The following is a 14,690-nucleotide window of genomic DNA, read 5'->3' as shown; positions in this document are numbered from 1 at the left end:
CTCATGTGTTAGGCAGAAAATGTAGTTGTGTAATACTTAATGGCTTGATTTAAACATTGCATTTACCTCAGAGGAGGCTCACACAGTGTGTGTGTCGAGGCATGAACCCAAAGCTGCTTAAAAGGATTAATGTTGCATCTCCTAGTCAGCTGCACTGGTAGGCTTCTGTCATATGAGAGGTATTAAAAATGAAATTATAAAGGAAAAGATCTGTCCAGGTACTGATGAAATACAGATGGAAAGCATCTGAAAAAACTTTGGCAGAGCCGCCAAAGTTATTTATCTCCATCAGCAGAGCAATGGTTAGAGACTCAGGATTCCTATGAGCAGCTGCCTCCCTCTCGGTAGCAGACATGTGTACCCAGAGAGAGCCCCGGGAAGATAGTTGTACAGCTCTGGCAATGACTTCATTCCATTGACAAGACACCCAGACTGAGCTTTCCAAAAACTTTTTTTTTTTTTAAGATTTTATTTATTTATTTGACAGAGAGAGATTACAAGTAGACAGAGAGGCAGGCGGCGGGGGTGGGGGGGCAGGCTCCCTGCTGAGCAGAAAGCCCATGGCTGGACTCGATCCCAGGACCCTGAGATCATGACCGGAGCCGAAGGCAGCGGCTTAACCCACTGAGCCACCCAGGCGCCCATCCAAAAACTTTTACAACTGAAAATTTGTGGACTTGCTTCTCTTGCCTTGTCTAGTCTTTCCAGTTTGGGGCTTTTCCTATTACGCCACAGACACATTCAACAAATAGAGTTTGAATATCTACATTGTGCGAAGTGCTCACATAACACGGGCCTGGGTCCCGAGTACAAATGACGAACTCCACGCCTATTTCTACCCTTTCTACCTCCAGTTGCCTATTTCAGGTACAGTAGTTACTTTTCTGATTTTTTTTTAAAGATTTAATTAATTAATTTATTTTTTTGACAGAGAGAGAGACATGGAGTAGAGAGCACAAGCAGGGGGAGCGGCTGGCAGAACTGGGAACCCCGTGCGGGACTCATCTCAGGACCTTGGGATCATGACCTGAGCTGAAGGCAAATGTTTAACTGACTGAGCCACCCAGGAATCCCGTTATTCTTGCGATTTTTAAAGTTAAATCTTAGCTGATGGGCCCCAATTTATTTTAAGAACTCCGTCCTGTAAAAGTTAATAAAACCGCTGGGTCAGGTGTGTGAAGAAGGTCATTAAAGGTTCAATTTAAAAGCAAAACCAACCGGGCGCCTGGGTGGCTCAGTGGGTTAAGCCGCTGCCTTTGGCTCAGATCATGATCTCAGAGTCCTGGGATCGAGTCCCGCATCGGGCTCTCTGCTCAGCAGAGAGCCTGCTTCCCTCTCTCTCTCTCTGCCTGCCTCTCCATCTACTTGTGATTTCTCTCTGTCAAATAAATAAATAAAATCTTAAAAAAAAAAAAAAAAGCAAAACCAACCAACAATATGATCAAACATCAAAGATCTCTCCAAGCTCCAGTTTTAGTGACTTAGGAAGTCATATTTTGTGAAGAAAGTGCAAACATTATTTTCTGACCTGGCATTCCCCTAGAGTAAATTAACATTCTTTAATTCCCTTTAGATATCAGAGGTTTGAAAGCTCAACATTTTTTTTCTCACCTCTTTATTGACGAATTCCATCTTAAAATATTAAAAACAGGAATTTCTGCTCATTAATTTAGGAAGACTTGCTCTCCCCTCCTCTCTCAATCTACTTTATTCTGTTCACTGAATGGTCTTTCAACTAAAACGTGGTTTGTGTGAAGAAATAATGAATACCTTTAGCATGATGGCAATATTAGGGTAAGCTGAGGTCCTGCTGAGTTGCTCTTTGAAAACTAAGCAGGAGTTATCATTTATTTATTTGCTGGATTTCTGTGGCACTTTTTCTCCAAAGAGTATAGGGTGTGATGTGGAGAATTTTGCACAGAGGCTGTCGGAGAGTGACAAAAGGAAATTCAAGGAAAATCGCATTCATAGGAAGCGGGAGCATGTAGCAAAAGAAACAGCAAATGGCAAAACCAAATTGTAGGTGGCAGTTGCCCATGTTGAAGAAGGTAGAAGGATCTGGGTTGCCCCAAGGGTGCTGCTGTTAACTTTTTAGAACACAGAGTTATTAGTGCCCCTCTGAACACTACACCTGTCTGTTTGGTACTCACACGAAGACTCATAATCAGAATCATAGATTCATAGGGCAGGGGGGAGCCTTAAAAATCATCTGTCCAATTGTCTTCCTTTACAGTGAGGCAAATCAAGTTCAGAGAGAACAAAGAGATTAGAAACAAAGCCCTGGTTGGAATTCAAGTCATTTATCCATTCAACAAATATACATTGATTTCATCGCGCTAAACACTGTTTCGGGGGGGTGCCTGGGTGGCTCAGTCGGTCAAGTATCTGCCTTCAGCTCCAGTCATGATCCCAGGGGCCTGGGATCAAGTCTCACCTTGGGTTCCTTGCTCAGCAGAGAGTCTGCTTCCCCTTTTCTCTCTCCCTCTACTTCTCCCCCTGCTGATACCCTCTCTATCTCTTTCATATAAATAAATTAAAAAACTTTAAAAAATAAATTAGAAAAATAAACACTGTTTCAGGCATCGGTGTTACCTTAGTGAGTAACTCAGGCATGGGTCTTGACTGCCGCTGTCCTATCCCACACTGCCTTGTTCTGCCTCCAGTTACCTACCAGGGCATCTGATATAAGAACCCTACCTTAGCCATGGTTTTGCTCCCAAGGTTTCAGTTATCTGCAGTCAACCACCACTTGAAAGCAGATAATCCTCTTCTTGACTTATGGTGGGAAGTTTGGCAGTAGCCTCATGCTTCGTCACTCATCTCACTTCATCTCATCGTGTATCATCTCACGTTACCACAAGAAATAGGGTGAAGACACTACAACTAGTTATGTTTGAGAAGTGATACTCACATTACTTTCATTACAATATATTGTTATAACTGTTCTTTATTACTAGTTATTGTTAATCTCTTATTGTGACTAATTTATAAATTAAACATCATCATAGGTATGTATAGGGAAAACATATGTATGTCATAGTAGTAGTTTATGTAGGGCTGGGCACTATTCATGGTTTCAGGCATCCACTGGGGATCTTGGAATGTGTCCTCGATAGATAAGGGGGAGAACTATTGTATATCTTACAAAAGAGCTTTTGGCTGACTGAAGACTCAGCCCTCTTTGAGAGTAAACCTCAAGTGACTTATATTGAGAGAAGGGAATTATTTTCCAGTATCTGTAAGTGTGTTGACATTCTCTGGACCATTGGTGCTCTTAGGACAGTTCCTTCAGGTCAGCTGGAAAACATTTACTGGATTGAGTCTCATCTGTATATCACTGGAAGGAAAGTTTTCCTTGTCAAGACGAGCAGTCTAATTTTTGTCCTCTAGCAAGATGGGTAAAAGCTTAACCGCTATTTCTCATCGGAGGGAATGTTTGTCCCTTAAAATTGACTTATCTTTAAAATGCCTCACGTAATAATCTAAGCCCTAATAAGATACTTGAAGTTGAAAGCACCTGGTGGTAGAATCAAATGCGAAAATTCTTCAAAGGAGCATGGTTTAAGAGTTGCTGTAAATCTGTCGTCTCCAAAGTGATATTACAGTCCTTCGTTTATCACTGGATATTACTGCAAGAAAACTCTAGGCTTAAAAAAAAAAAGAAGATTGCCCCATTTTAGTTTAAAGGTGGATTTAAGCCCCTCTCCATCCCCCAGTCCCCATGTTGAAAACCTGTTCTTATAAAAGAGGCTTCTGTTGCATCAGAGGTAGAACTGCTGGGTTTGGAAAGGAAGGACCTTTACCCATGCATTTGGGAGTACACTTTTTTCAGGCTCACTGTGCCCTTTGTCCCCAGGCCAGTCCCCAGATAAATAAACTGTGGCTCTTGCAAGCTGTAGATAAGTCTGGTGATGATCAGAGATAAGACTTTCCTTGGACCAAAAAAAGTTGAGGAGGGGGCAAGGGAGGGATATTTCTGTTTCCAGCCAGCCAGCTTACCAGTGCAAATTCTTGGAGCTTCAGAGCAGGATTCAGGCTCCAGGGACACCTGTTTGTGCCCACAGGGCAGCTCCATGGTGGCCTTGCCTCTCCCTCCCCCCCAGCCCCCCTCACCGAGCCAGGCAGCTCCTGTATTGGCTGCTTTACCTGCGAGCCTGTATGTGGATCTGTCTTTTCGTGGCCACTGCCTCCAGCACGTACTGTCAAGACAGAGGGAAGCCAAGCGAGGAGTGCAAATGCCCGAGCCCAGAGCGGGAGGTGAGCCGCCTCCCGGAGGAGTTGACTGCGGCTTCCCTTCCTCCTGACACACATGGAGTTTGGTGACGGTGCCCGAAGAACCGCAGACGGATACTTCGCGGCTGGATGTGTGTGAGCTGGCTACTGAAGGCAGCACCCGCCTCACTCGGACCTCCTGCTGGCAGGATGTAAATATACCTGCAGACCGGCCAAACAGGACTGCCTTCCCCCCCCCCAACCCCCTCCTTCCTCCCACCCTCTCCCTCGGCTAACCAGCATGAGAGGAACTGAGAAAGCAACAGCCTGCAAGTGACAGCTCCAGCCGGATTCCGTTTGTCTCTGAGCCGAGGTGGGAAGTTGATTGTGCAGCAGCTTCATTGTGAATTCCTGCCATTGGCATCGCTATGTTTGCCTCTATCTGGTATGCCAAGAAGCTGGGTCGCAGGTTCGTGCACAATGCCAGGAAGGCAAAATCAGAAAAGGTATGGAATGAGCGGGGATGAAGATTACCTTTCCGATTTGCCAACTGCCTGCTCTGGGCTGCTAGTCTGAGGGCAGACGCAGTCTTCATTAGCTTGGGATGAGAACCTGCTTCTCACTGTGAATGTGGTCCATGCCACTCACGGGAGGGCTAACTCTTGGAGCTTTGCTACTTGGGAAGGGAGCAGTGGGGGTTAAGCAGGATCATCTGCTCATCAGAATATTAGGTGAAATCATCAACTGATAGACTGGCTCGGCAGAGACTTAATATTCCTTTAAATGTCATAGCGGGGAAGCAGTGGAGCTGCTGAAATATTTGCTTCTTCCAGGAGCTCTCTAGTAAACTTGTTGCTATCCTGCGTTATTTTTATTACTATCGTGTTTGGTTCTGAAGGGGGCATTATAAATCCTCGAGCCTTTCTCCAGTACTTGTGTCCTAGTGTGTGTCCTAGGAACACATATTTGGGACTCTCAGTAACACTGACCAGACTCCAGAGGGTGTTGGGATCTTTTCAGAACCACCGAACCATCATTTCAAAAGTGTTTATGATGAGTAAGAATTAATGTTTATCATTGGGGAGCCATGGACATTTAGAGAGTGGCTTTTTATTTCTTTTATTCAGCATGACTAGTTTTTCCTCCTAGAGAACCTCTGTGTAGATTTCCCTCTTTAATTATCTTCCTCTAAGAAAATAAAATGGCCTGTAAGTCTTGAGATGCATTTCAAGCTTTCATCTCTAATTTGTCCCCTGCATTCAGAGGCACTGACCAAACTGCCACATTTAGGAAATTCTGTGTCCTATTTGATAGCTGTTGGGGAAACTTCCTTGGGAAACAAAATTTTGTGAAACTGAGATTTTTCCAGATTTCTCTGAGGCTCTTTGGTCCAGTCTCCTTCCTGCCTTAAATCTCCTGGTGAGATTGACCCAGAGATGGTTTTTCTGAACTATGGCATAGTCCTTCCTCACCGCTGCGAAGGTTCCTTCCCTTGGACTTGCTATTTGCTCCTTCAGAGTGGAAATATTGGTAACATGAAGAAGAATCTAGGGATAAACCTGAGATATGACTGTTTGTAGTATGAAAAGAGAAAACATTACTGGAGTTCTGACTTTAGGGTTGTAGCTTTTTCAACTGTCTAGATCTGAGGATTGTAGAATGATGACAGACTTGTTATTTAATGGCCCTTTTGGTGAGGGAAGAGGGCAAGGATGGGGTAGAATTGATCCCTTTCCTATTCTGTATATCCCAGGTGACAAGGTTGCAAGTAAAATTGTCATGTACCAGCAGCATATACATTGAGCAGTTGGGTTTGGGGGTTTGGGTTTTTTGTTTTTTTGTTTTTGGGGGGTTTTTTTGCTTCCCAAGTGATTTTTTAAGAAAAGAGACTTGTAAGTAGGTCTTTTATTGGAGCAAATGTTTTGAAAAAGTGCCTTCTTCTTATGAAAATTATAGGTTGTATGGATGAGAAGACTGTCAGGACCACAAATGGCTCTGAAAGCCACAGGGAGATAATGCCTTATGCCAAATTAGTATGCAAAGAAAAGTTGAATCTCCCAGTGGCACTTAATACAGGCTTGGACCTAAACGTGGAGAGCAGCAGTCTGAAAATGCTTTGTATAGAACCTAAAAGGTTGGTAATCCAACAAAGTAACATGGGCTTCTGCTTCTTGAGAGTGGGGAGAAGCTAGTAAAGGGGCTTAATATCTGCCTCCCTTTCATTTCTGTGGTGTCTGATGCTTAGGACAGGTAAGAAGAAACCAAATGTAGAATTAATGGCTTTAAATTATTTATTTCTCTTACTCAGGGAGTGAGGAAATCAACATTGGAGAACTGAAGTTTTGCAGAATTATAAGGACCAAAGGAAAAATATTAGCTCAAATGCCCTTGTGCTAGCCAGGGGAACTAAGAGGAGTTAATTTTGAACACCAGGTGATGATAGCTAATATGAAAATAGCATCCTTTTTTTTTTTTTTTTCCATGGGTTTGTATTCACAGTGTTCCTAGAATAAATTAAAAGGTATGCTGCCTTGAACAATGAAGGCCCTCAGTTAATGCTTGGTATATGGAAATAGTTTATTTATTCTGTGTACCTAATTTTATTACATGCCTTATTTAAACTAACTATTGTGGATTAATATTTTGTCTAATGAGCTCAGCAATAAAGTTTAACTGGCAAGACAGTTAACAAATGATACTGCAAGCTGAATAAATTTGTGTAAAGTATTACTATAGCATCAGAGATCACATAATTGCAAACATGGAGGGGGATATAAAGTGCTACTGACTGTATGTTGTCATGCTTTATTATAAAATGGAGGAAGATGAATAAAATCAGATGATTATTGAGTTTTATCTAGAGAATGACTGGTATATTTAAATATGAAACAACTAGTACTAGAGTCATAGCATGTTTAGCATTGGGGGGTATAAATCTGTGTCATAGATAGTGAATGTGGTTTCATTTTAGTACTCTGTAAATTTTGGCTTTTTTTTTTTTTTTTTTTTTTGCCATAGGTAGCATAGTTTTATTTTCTCCTACTCTAGTAAGACAACCTGAACCCATCATAGCCCATCAGTCCTATTTTAGCATTCAGGTGTGGTCTGGGAAGTGAATTCCTCAAGGCTGGGGTTAATTGAAAAGCTAATTGGGAATGTGCAAGTCTAAATGCCATCCCTAAACATGCAGTATGCCTTATTCATGGTTGCCTGGTCTACTGTTTTACCTCATTCAATGCCAACAGAATTAAATAGCAGCATGGAATGTAATGATAATAACAAGCCCAACAGTAGTATTAAAGATAGCCCTCACCCACGCACATTATACACCAGGTGCTTTTTGCCTGTCATCTTCACAGCAATCCTATAAGGTAGAAATCATTTTTCTTGAGTCCCAGAGAGACAAGTAGCTAGCCCAAGGTCACTAAGTTAGTAGTAAGTGTCCGTGCTGGGATTTGAGCCCAAGTTTACCCAAGCTATTCCAAAAATGACTCCTTGAGTCTACAGCACTCGCCTCCATCCACCTGTCATTCACCTGTCTTGCCTGAATGAGGTCAACCATTCCTTCTTACCTTGTCCCTCTTGTTTGATATAAAAATTCAAAAGTCATGAGGTTTACAGAATCAAAGTTACCGATCCTGTAACTCAGTCCCCTTATTTCTGATAAGACTATACCTAAGCTATCTTGAACAGACAATCATCTGTCCTTTTATTAAAGACTTTACACTCTTTGTCCTCTTTAGTTCGGTAAGTATAGCAAGCTATCATCCTGGCACCTACGATTCCTTTGAAATAGCTAGTAATTGTCATATCATCATAACCTAAACATTGGCATCTGTACTCATAGCTTATCCTAATGAAACCAAAGATGTCTTTCATCAGAAAGAACCTAAATGCTTGGCAATTGAAGATGCATCTTTTTTTAGAGTGAGTCAAAGATATTAGGTGATTCACATTGTCGTTTTTCCAAAAAGAAAACCAAAAGGTTCTTTGTTATTCTTTCATTAAAAAGACAGTCTGTGCATACCAATAAATTCTTTGAACAAAATTATTTTAAATGTGACAATATGAAATCAAAATGAACTGGCTAGAAAAGAACACCTCTGTTCTAGTAATTATTCTTTTTTTTTTTTGACCCCATGCAATTAATTGAGATGTTAGTGTCTTACTTTTATGACTTTTGGTCACATTTTGACTAAAATTGCTTAATTTAGGCCATCTCTAGATTGTATTACTCTAAACAGGCGGCTGAAGAAGCTTTAAGATAAATCGAAATGCAATTTCTGTTGACATAATAATATGCAGAAGTAGAAAACACTTGAAATTGTGAACCTTCACTGCCCCATCAACATTGCTTCTCTCATTTGTTTTTGTTCTCATTTTTATATTTAACTATTTTTATTTTAAGTATACACCCTGAAAAGATGCATGATGCATTTGGGAAAGACTGGCCTCAATATCCATCATCTAATAGACACAACTGTGGATGAGCTTAGCAGTGATATATAACCTACAAGTGAAATGACTGAGCCCAAGTATCCTGACATTAGGCCATTTTTACCTTAAAGAATTCCATAAGAACCATCACACTGGTTCTACTCTCCTTTTCACCTAAGCCAAACACATTTCTTCAACATAAACTAAAATGGAAAATAAACAAGTAATGCATTTGCTCACAGTATGGCCAACAAGAGACAATAAATCCTGGGTGACCCTGGCATAACATGAAAAGCATTGGACTTAAGGTGAGGACCTGGAGGGAGGGATTTAAATCAGTCCTATTCTTGGCTATCCAGCCTTAAGCCAATCATCTGGGCTCTTCTAGGCCTCAGTTTTCTTATTTGTGGAATGGAAGTAACACCTGTGCTTCAGTAGAATGCCAGTGTCCCCAGGATCAACCCAAACGTCTTGCCATAGTCTGCAAGGCCAATCATGGTATGGCCTCTGTTTTCCCTTCTGCCACTATACCTTGCCCCTCTTCCAGGACACTCTAATTTCAGGATCCTGAACTACTTTCAAATCCCTGAATGTCCCATGCTTTTTCTAGCTTCCAGGATTTTTCTTTTCCTATTTGGCTGATTTGCAGACCACAAGCTAGCCCTATGCCACACTAACTGCACACCAACTTTAAGTAACATTGCTATCATGAGGAAACCTTCCCTGGCCCCTGCAAGCCCAGGATGGGCCTTCCATTGGCTCCCACAGCTGCCTGTACTTTGGCTGTAATCGTCTTTCCTTCCCTGTATTCCTCATCAGAATGTGGATTCTCCAAATGAAGGACTGTTCCATCTTGTTCCCCTTATTTCAAGGCCTAACAGAATGCCTAGAATATGGCTATTTCTCATAATCTATTTCATTGACTCTAGGTTGTCCTCAGTTGCAATATGCTCCATTATTTCATGTATTATTAGGGGGAAAAAAAAGATTTTCAATGGAACTTTACCACATCATCAGTTGCAAGATGCATCTTGATTTCAGAGATGTTCAAATATAAAAAGAAAAGTTTATTTTTAGAATCAATGAAGTATGGCATAGCTGAAAGAATGAATAATGAATGGGTTTATTTTGAGGATAAATGAGTTAATATAGATAAAGTGTTTAAGGTTACACTTGCTATCAAATCACTTTTATGTCTTTGCAAATCATAACAGTACTTGGCGTAGGGAAATTTAATAGATAATCCTAAAATATATCACACATCTTATTCTGTGCTGATGAGACTCAACTGGCATTATTTGTCCCATTCTGGATTTAGGAAAGTAAATGAAGAAAGGGAAAATGGAAATGAAGGTTATGGAAGAAATAAATGAAAAGTAATCAAGCTGGGACCGTTTAGATTGCAGAAGAGAAAGCTTAGAGAGCCTCCTGGCTTCTAACTACATGTTTATATGTCTAAACAACAAGGAGAGTTAACTTACACTGAATTTTTTCGGTGAGCTGAGAATGGTGCTAATATGAAGATCTAGTGAGATAGTTACCATTATTATGTTTTTCGAGCAAAAACACATCACCAGGTAGCTGGGATTAGACACCATGTCTGACTCTAGACCTCAAGCTCTAAACCAGTAACTGTGCTCTGTATGTATGTGTGTGTGCATGTGTGTGTGTGCATACAGTACATATAAAGTACTGTACATTATACAATACATGCTGTACATTGTACTGTATATATGGCATATGTTTACAGTGAGCTAGATATCAAGTTTATTTTTCCCTGTAAAAGATCAATATTAACACAAATTTAAGGCAAATTCAAAAATTTAGCTTAAGCTTAAGAAGCAACATCTTGATGTTGAAGACTCTCCAATCCTTAGTGAATGATAGCATCTTCCTACTTCTATTTTTGCCTCATGGCAGATTGAAGAGTAGCCTGACCCAGAGAGAGATGGACAGATTGTCCTCTCAGGTCCTTTTCTTAGAGCCTTCTGAGTCTTTGAGAGCTCATCGGTCGTGAGCAGCAGCATGACTCAGCGCCCGTGTCTGCTGGCTGTGGTGACAGAGAGGACAGGTGTTAGTCCACACTGAATACAGCCCTGCAGTTCTCCCTCGTCACCTGGCAGGTGAATCAAGCAACACAATGGACAGCAGCACCTGTTCGGAAGTCCCAGCTCTGCTGCCCAGCCTGGAAGAACCCAAAGTGTAGCTGTTAGCAGGACAGGGAGGGAGACAGAGGGGAAGGACAGGATAAGAGATATGCCAAAATGAAGGAGGGGGAGGTGAGCCAGAGAGGAAGATAGCAGGTCACACAACCGCTGTAAAATTGTTACTAATAATGATAATGCCTTGCACAATGACATGGACTTTACATGTATCATCTCATTTAATCCTCACTACAACCTTCTCTGGTAGTCTTATTTCAGCTCCCATCTCCCATGGAGAAACTGAGGTATGTAAGTGTTGCAGAATTTGTCCACAATCATAAATCGTGAAGCCGGCATTCAGGGCCAGAGCTAGCTGAATCCAGAACCTATATCACCCTAACTATCCATGTGCTCTTTAAACTTTTCTTGGGTTAGGTGAGCCACTGGTGAGAAGGAACAGACCAACACAGCAGCCATCTTCTCATCTACCCAAGCCTCATCTATGTTGAATAACTATGTGGCTAGAAATAAGACTGGATTTTTCACAGGAATCCGATATCCAGATAGTTTAATTTCAGTGCAGTTTATAGAACTTAAGTTGCAAGATGCCTTTTTTTTGTTTTTTTTGTCTTGTTTTGTTTTGGATCCTTTAAAATGTTATTCCTCAATCGGGTATCATTCAATGGTATAACATCGAATGGTGAAAATGGAAGGGGAGACTAGTTCAACCATGATGATTCTTGTAGAGATAAAATTGGTAATCGGATAAAAAACAAATCTTATTTACATATGTACTATGTTTGGGGGGTTAATAGAGAAACCATCTCGTTTTAAATAATGCTTTGTAGTATTCACTACTTCCATCTGAGGTAGTCTTGTTTCCCCAAATAAATTATTAAGTTGTTAATTAAATTATTAAACCATTGTAGACTCTGTCCTATTCTACCAGGGCACCTAGGACATCGTAGACCCTGATAAATCCTGGCTGAAAGATTGAATTGAATCTAGGACTCTGAGCTATATGGGGATAAAGAGTGGATTAGGAGTCAATAGGCCTGTGTGTCATCTACTCTGTCCCAAGCACCTGTCCTTCGCTGGCTGAGTCTCTCAATCTCTCTGGGTTCTTCATCTGCAGTCAGATTCCTTTCAATTTTAACATTCTGTGCTTCTAATTATGATTTGCTGTAAGTCTGCTGAGTCCTTCAAGGAGAGGATTTGGTCTTATTTGTCTTTGTGCTACTGGCACCTAGAACAATGCCTAGCATGAAGAAAACTTAAGAAAATCTATGTCAAATGAATATACAAAACAGATCTGGAAAATCTTTAAGTATCAGTAAGAAGAATATAGTGGAAAATCTACCTGGTTTCAAAGTGGGAGCAAGATAAGAGACACTTCTTTATTGCCTTTTTTTTTTTTTTTTTTTTTTAAGAAAATGGGAATATGACACATTGGATAGCTCTGGGGTAGGAGGCTCTGGTTCTTTTTCCTTCCCACTCTCCATGCCACTAACACTGAAGTGAAACAAACAGTAACCAGCAGAATACCAGAGTTCTTTTCAACTACCAACAATGATATGTCAAACTGTAAAATTTTCCAGCTGCTTTTTCCTATCTGCTAGAAGATTGTAGGCTTATATTTGAGTGTGATATGTTTGTTTCTTATACCTTCTCAATCTGAAAAGTCCAGTTATGTAGAGAATTCCCCACCCCATTTGCTTTGGACTGAATGGTGTCTCCCACCCCAAATTCATACATTGAAGCCCGAGCCCCCAAAGTGATTATATTTTGAAATGTGGAGGTAAGGATTTGGGGAGATAATTAAGATTAAATGAGACGCCAGTAGGGAGGTCCTGATCTGATAGGATTGGTGGACTTGTAAGAAGAGAATGATTTCTCTCTTCCTCTCTCTCTAGGTCTCTTTCTCTCTTTCTTTCTCTGTCTCCTCCCCTCTTACTCTGTCTTCCTTTCTACCCCTCATTTCTTCCCTTTCACACCTACTTGTTATTCTAGGCCACTCTGATTTACAAACAGAAACGATTTGCTTTCTATACCATCCACTCCACCGTTCCTCAACACTGACTCTGAGAGAAAGTTTGTACTACGAGGGGGGCATCCAATTTTTCACCATCGTTTACAGCAAAGCATGATAAACAGGTCTGAGGCAGAAGTCAGTGACGTTGGTGTTCACTTTCATAGCGGTATCAAACTATGATACTATTTAACATGAGAAATTTTGGTGACTCTCTAGCACAGGAAGAGTGGAAACTAATGTGCTGAGCATAAGGAAAAATTATGTTGGATGTGGGGGACTTGGAAGGGGGTTGCTGTTTGAGAAGGTATAAGAGAATAAGAAAAATACTTTTCTTTCTTTTTCTCTGAACACCATTCTGGCCTAGGACTTATATTCTTGTCATTGTTTCTTAAGTTCCTTGGATAATTCCTTTGTCACCTTTACTGACCTCTTTTCTTTATACATTTTGTGAATGCTCTTGTTGACACACCCAAGAACAATAGTATGACAGTGGAAGATAACAGCTTTGAGTTCAAATTTGACTCAACACCTTTACAGGTTGGGTGACCGTAAGCAAATAACTCCATCTCTTAAATTACTAATATTCTTACATATTTTAAAAAGTGGTAGCCATCCTTGCCTGGGTTTTTGATTCAATTAAAAGCTACATTTAGGGTCAGCTGGGTGGCTCAGTGGCTTAAGTCTCGCCTTCGGCTCAGGTCTTGATCTCAGAGTCCTGGGATCCAGTCCCGCATCAGGCTTTCTGCTCAGTGGGGAGCCTGTTTCCCTCGCTTTGCCTATCTCTCGCCTACTTGTGATCTCTCTCTCTGTCAAATAAATACATACATAAATACATAAAATCTTAAAAAAAAAAAACTAATGTAAAGCACCTGGTCTGTTGTAAAACACTTAATATTTCCTTCCTTCCTCTCTCTTTCCCTCTCTCATTTCCTTCGGTCCATTCATTTTCATCCTCTACATCATTCCGGAAGGGATGCAAAGCAGCTTTTGATAACTTTTTCATTAGTGACACCTCTTACTCTACTACTCCCTTGGGCTTCAGAACAGACTTGCCTTCCCATCCTAGTTTTATAGAGTGAGGAGATGTATAATTATGTCCCTGCCGCTGGTTAGAGGAGAAAAATTACTGAGGAGAACATCTTACGTGAAAATTATCAGTACACTGACTATGGTGGACTTCTTGGTTTTGACTTTTTAATAAATAAGTCCTAGGCCATTTTTATAAAATACCCACCCCCCCAACCCTGCTTTGTCTCCCACCTTCCCCATGCCTCTCCTGTCTCAACACACACCATGCAATTTTCGAGAGAGTGATTCTGTGTGTTTGATGACTGTCACTCAAAGCACATTACTCCTTTTTTTTTTTTTTTGAAGACTTTCATTTATTTATTCAACAGAGATCACAAGTAGGCAGAGAGGCAGGCAGAGAGAGAGAGAAGAGGAAGCAGTTCCCCGCTGAGCAGAGAGCCCGATGCAGAGCTGGATCCCAGGACCCTGGGATCATGACCTGAGCCGGAGGCAGAGGCTTAACCCACTGAGCCACCCAGGCACCCCAAGGCACATTACTTATTTGAAGTGAAGTGCTGTGTGCTGAATGACTCAAGATGCTCATCTCCCAGCTGATGAATGCATCACATCACCTTTGTAGCTTTATTTCAGGTCTTGGAAAAAAGGGAGAGGGCAAGCTCCATATATTGAATTAATGAACACTTATTGCGAGTCATTACTATGACCAGTCACTATTCTAAGGTTTAACGTGTCCTACCTCAGCTAAGGCTCACAATAATCCTATGTGCTAAGTACTGTTCTATCCTCATTTTTATAGAGGAGGAACAGAAAAGTCAATTCATGTGCCCAGAGATGCA

At 41.1% G+C, this 14,690-nt stretch overlaps 1 protein-coding gene across 9 annotated transcripts in view; it reads left to right on the top strand.

Moving 5' to 3' along the window:
* DLG2 (discs large MAGUK scaffold protein 2) overlaps positions 1-14,690 on the top strand; it is a 1,545,411-nt gene that overhangs the window by 667,795 nt on the left and 862,926 nt on the right. The window contains exon 1 of one of the 9 annotated variants that reach the window (XM_045071287.1): positions 4,208-4,718. The exons of 7 other annotated variants lie outside the window; for them this stretch is intronic. In XM_045071287.1, coding sequence (XP_044927222.1) covers positions 4,641-4,718 — 78 coding nt within the window. In that variant the 5' untranslated portion in view covers positions 4,208-4,640. Of the gene's footprint in view, positions 1-4,207; positions 4,719-14,690 lie in introns of those variants that run through there. One more of the 9 variants, XM_045071290.1, reaches the window with a different exon arrangement.

This window comes from Mustela putorius, unplaced genomic scaffold (genome assembly GCF_011764305.1).
Source record: "Mustela putorius furo isolate JIRA1106 unplaced genomic scaffold, ASM1176430v1.1 tig00003987_pilon_pilon_pilon, whole genome shotgun sequence".
Taxonomy (NCBI): domain Eukaryota; kingdom Metazoa; phylum Chordata; class Mammalia; order Carnivora; family Mustelidae; genus Mustela; species Mustela putorius.
Note: the sequence above shows the minus strand (reverse complement) of the source record. Positions and strands in the feature narration are given on the sequence as shown.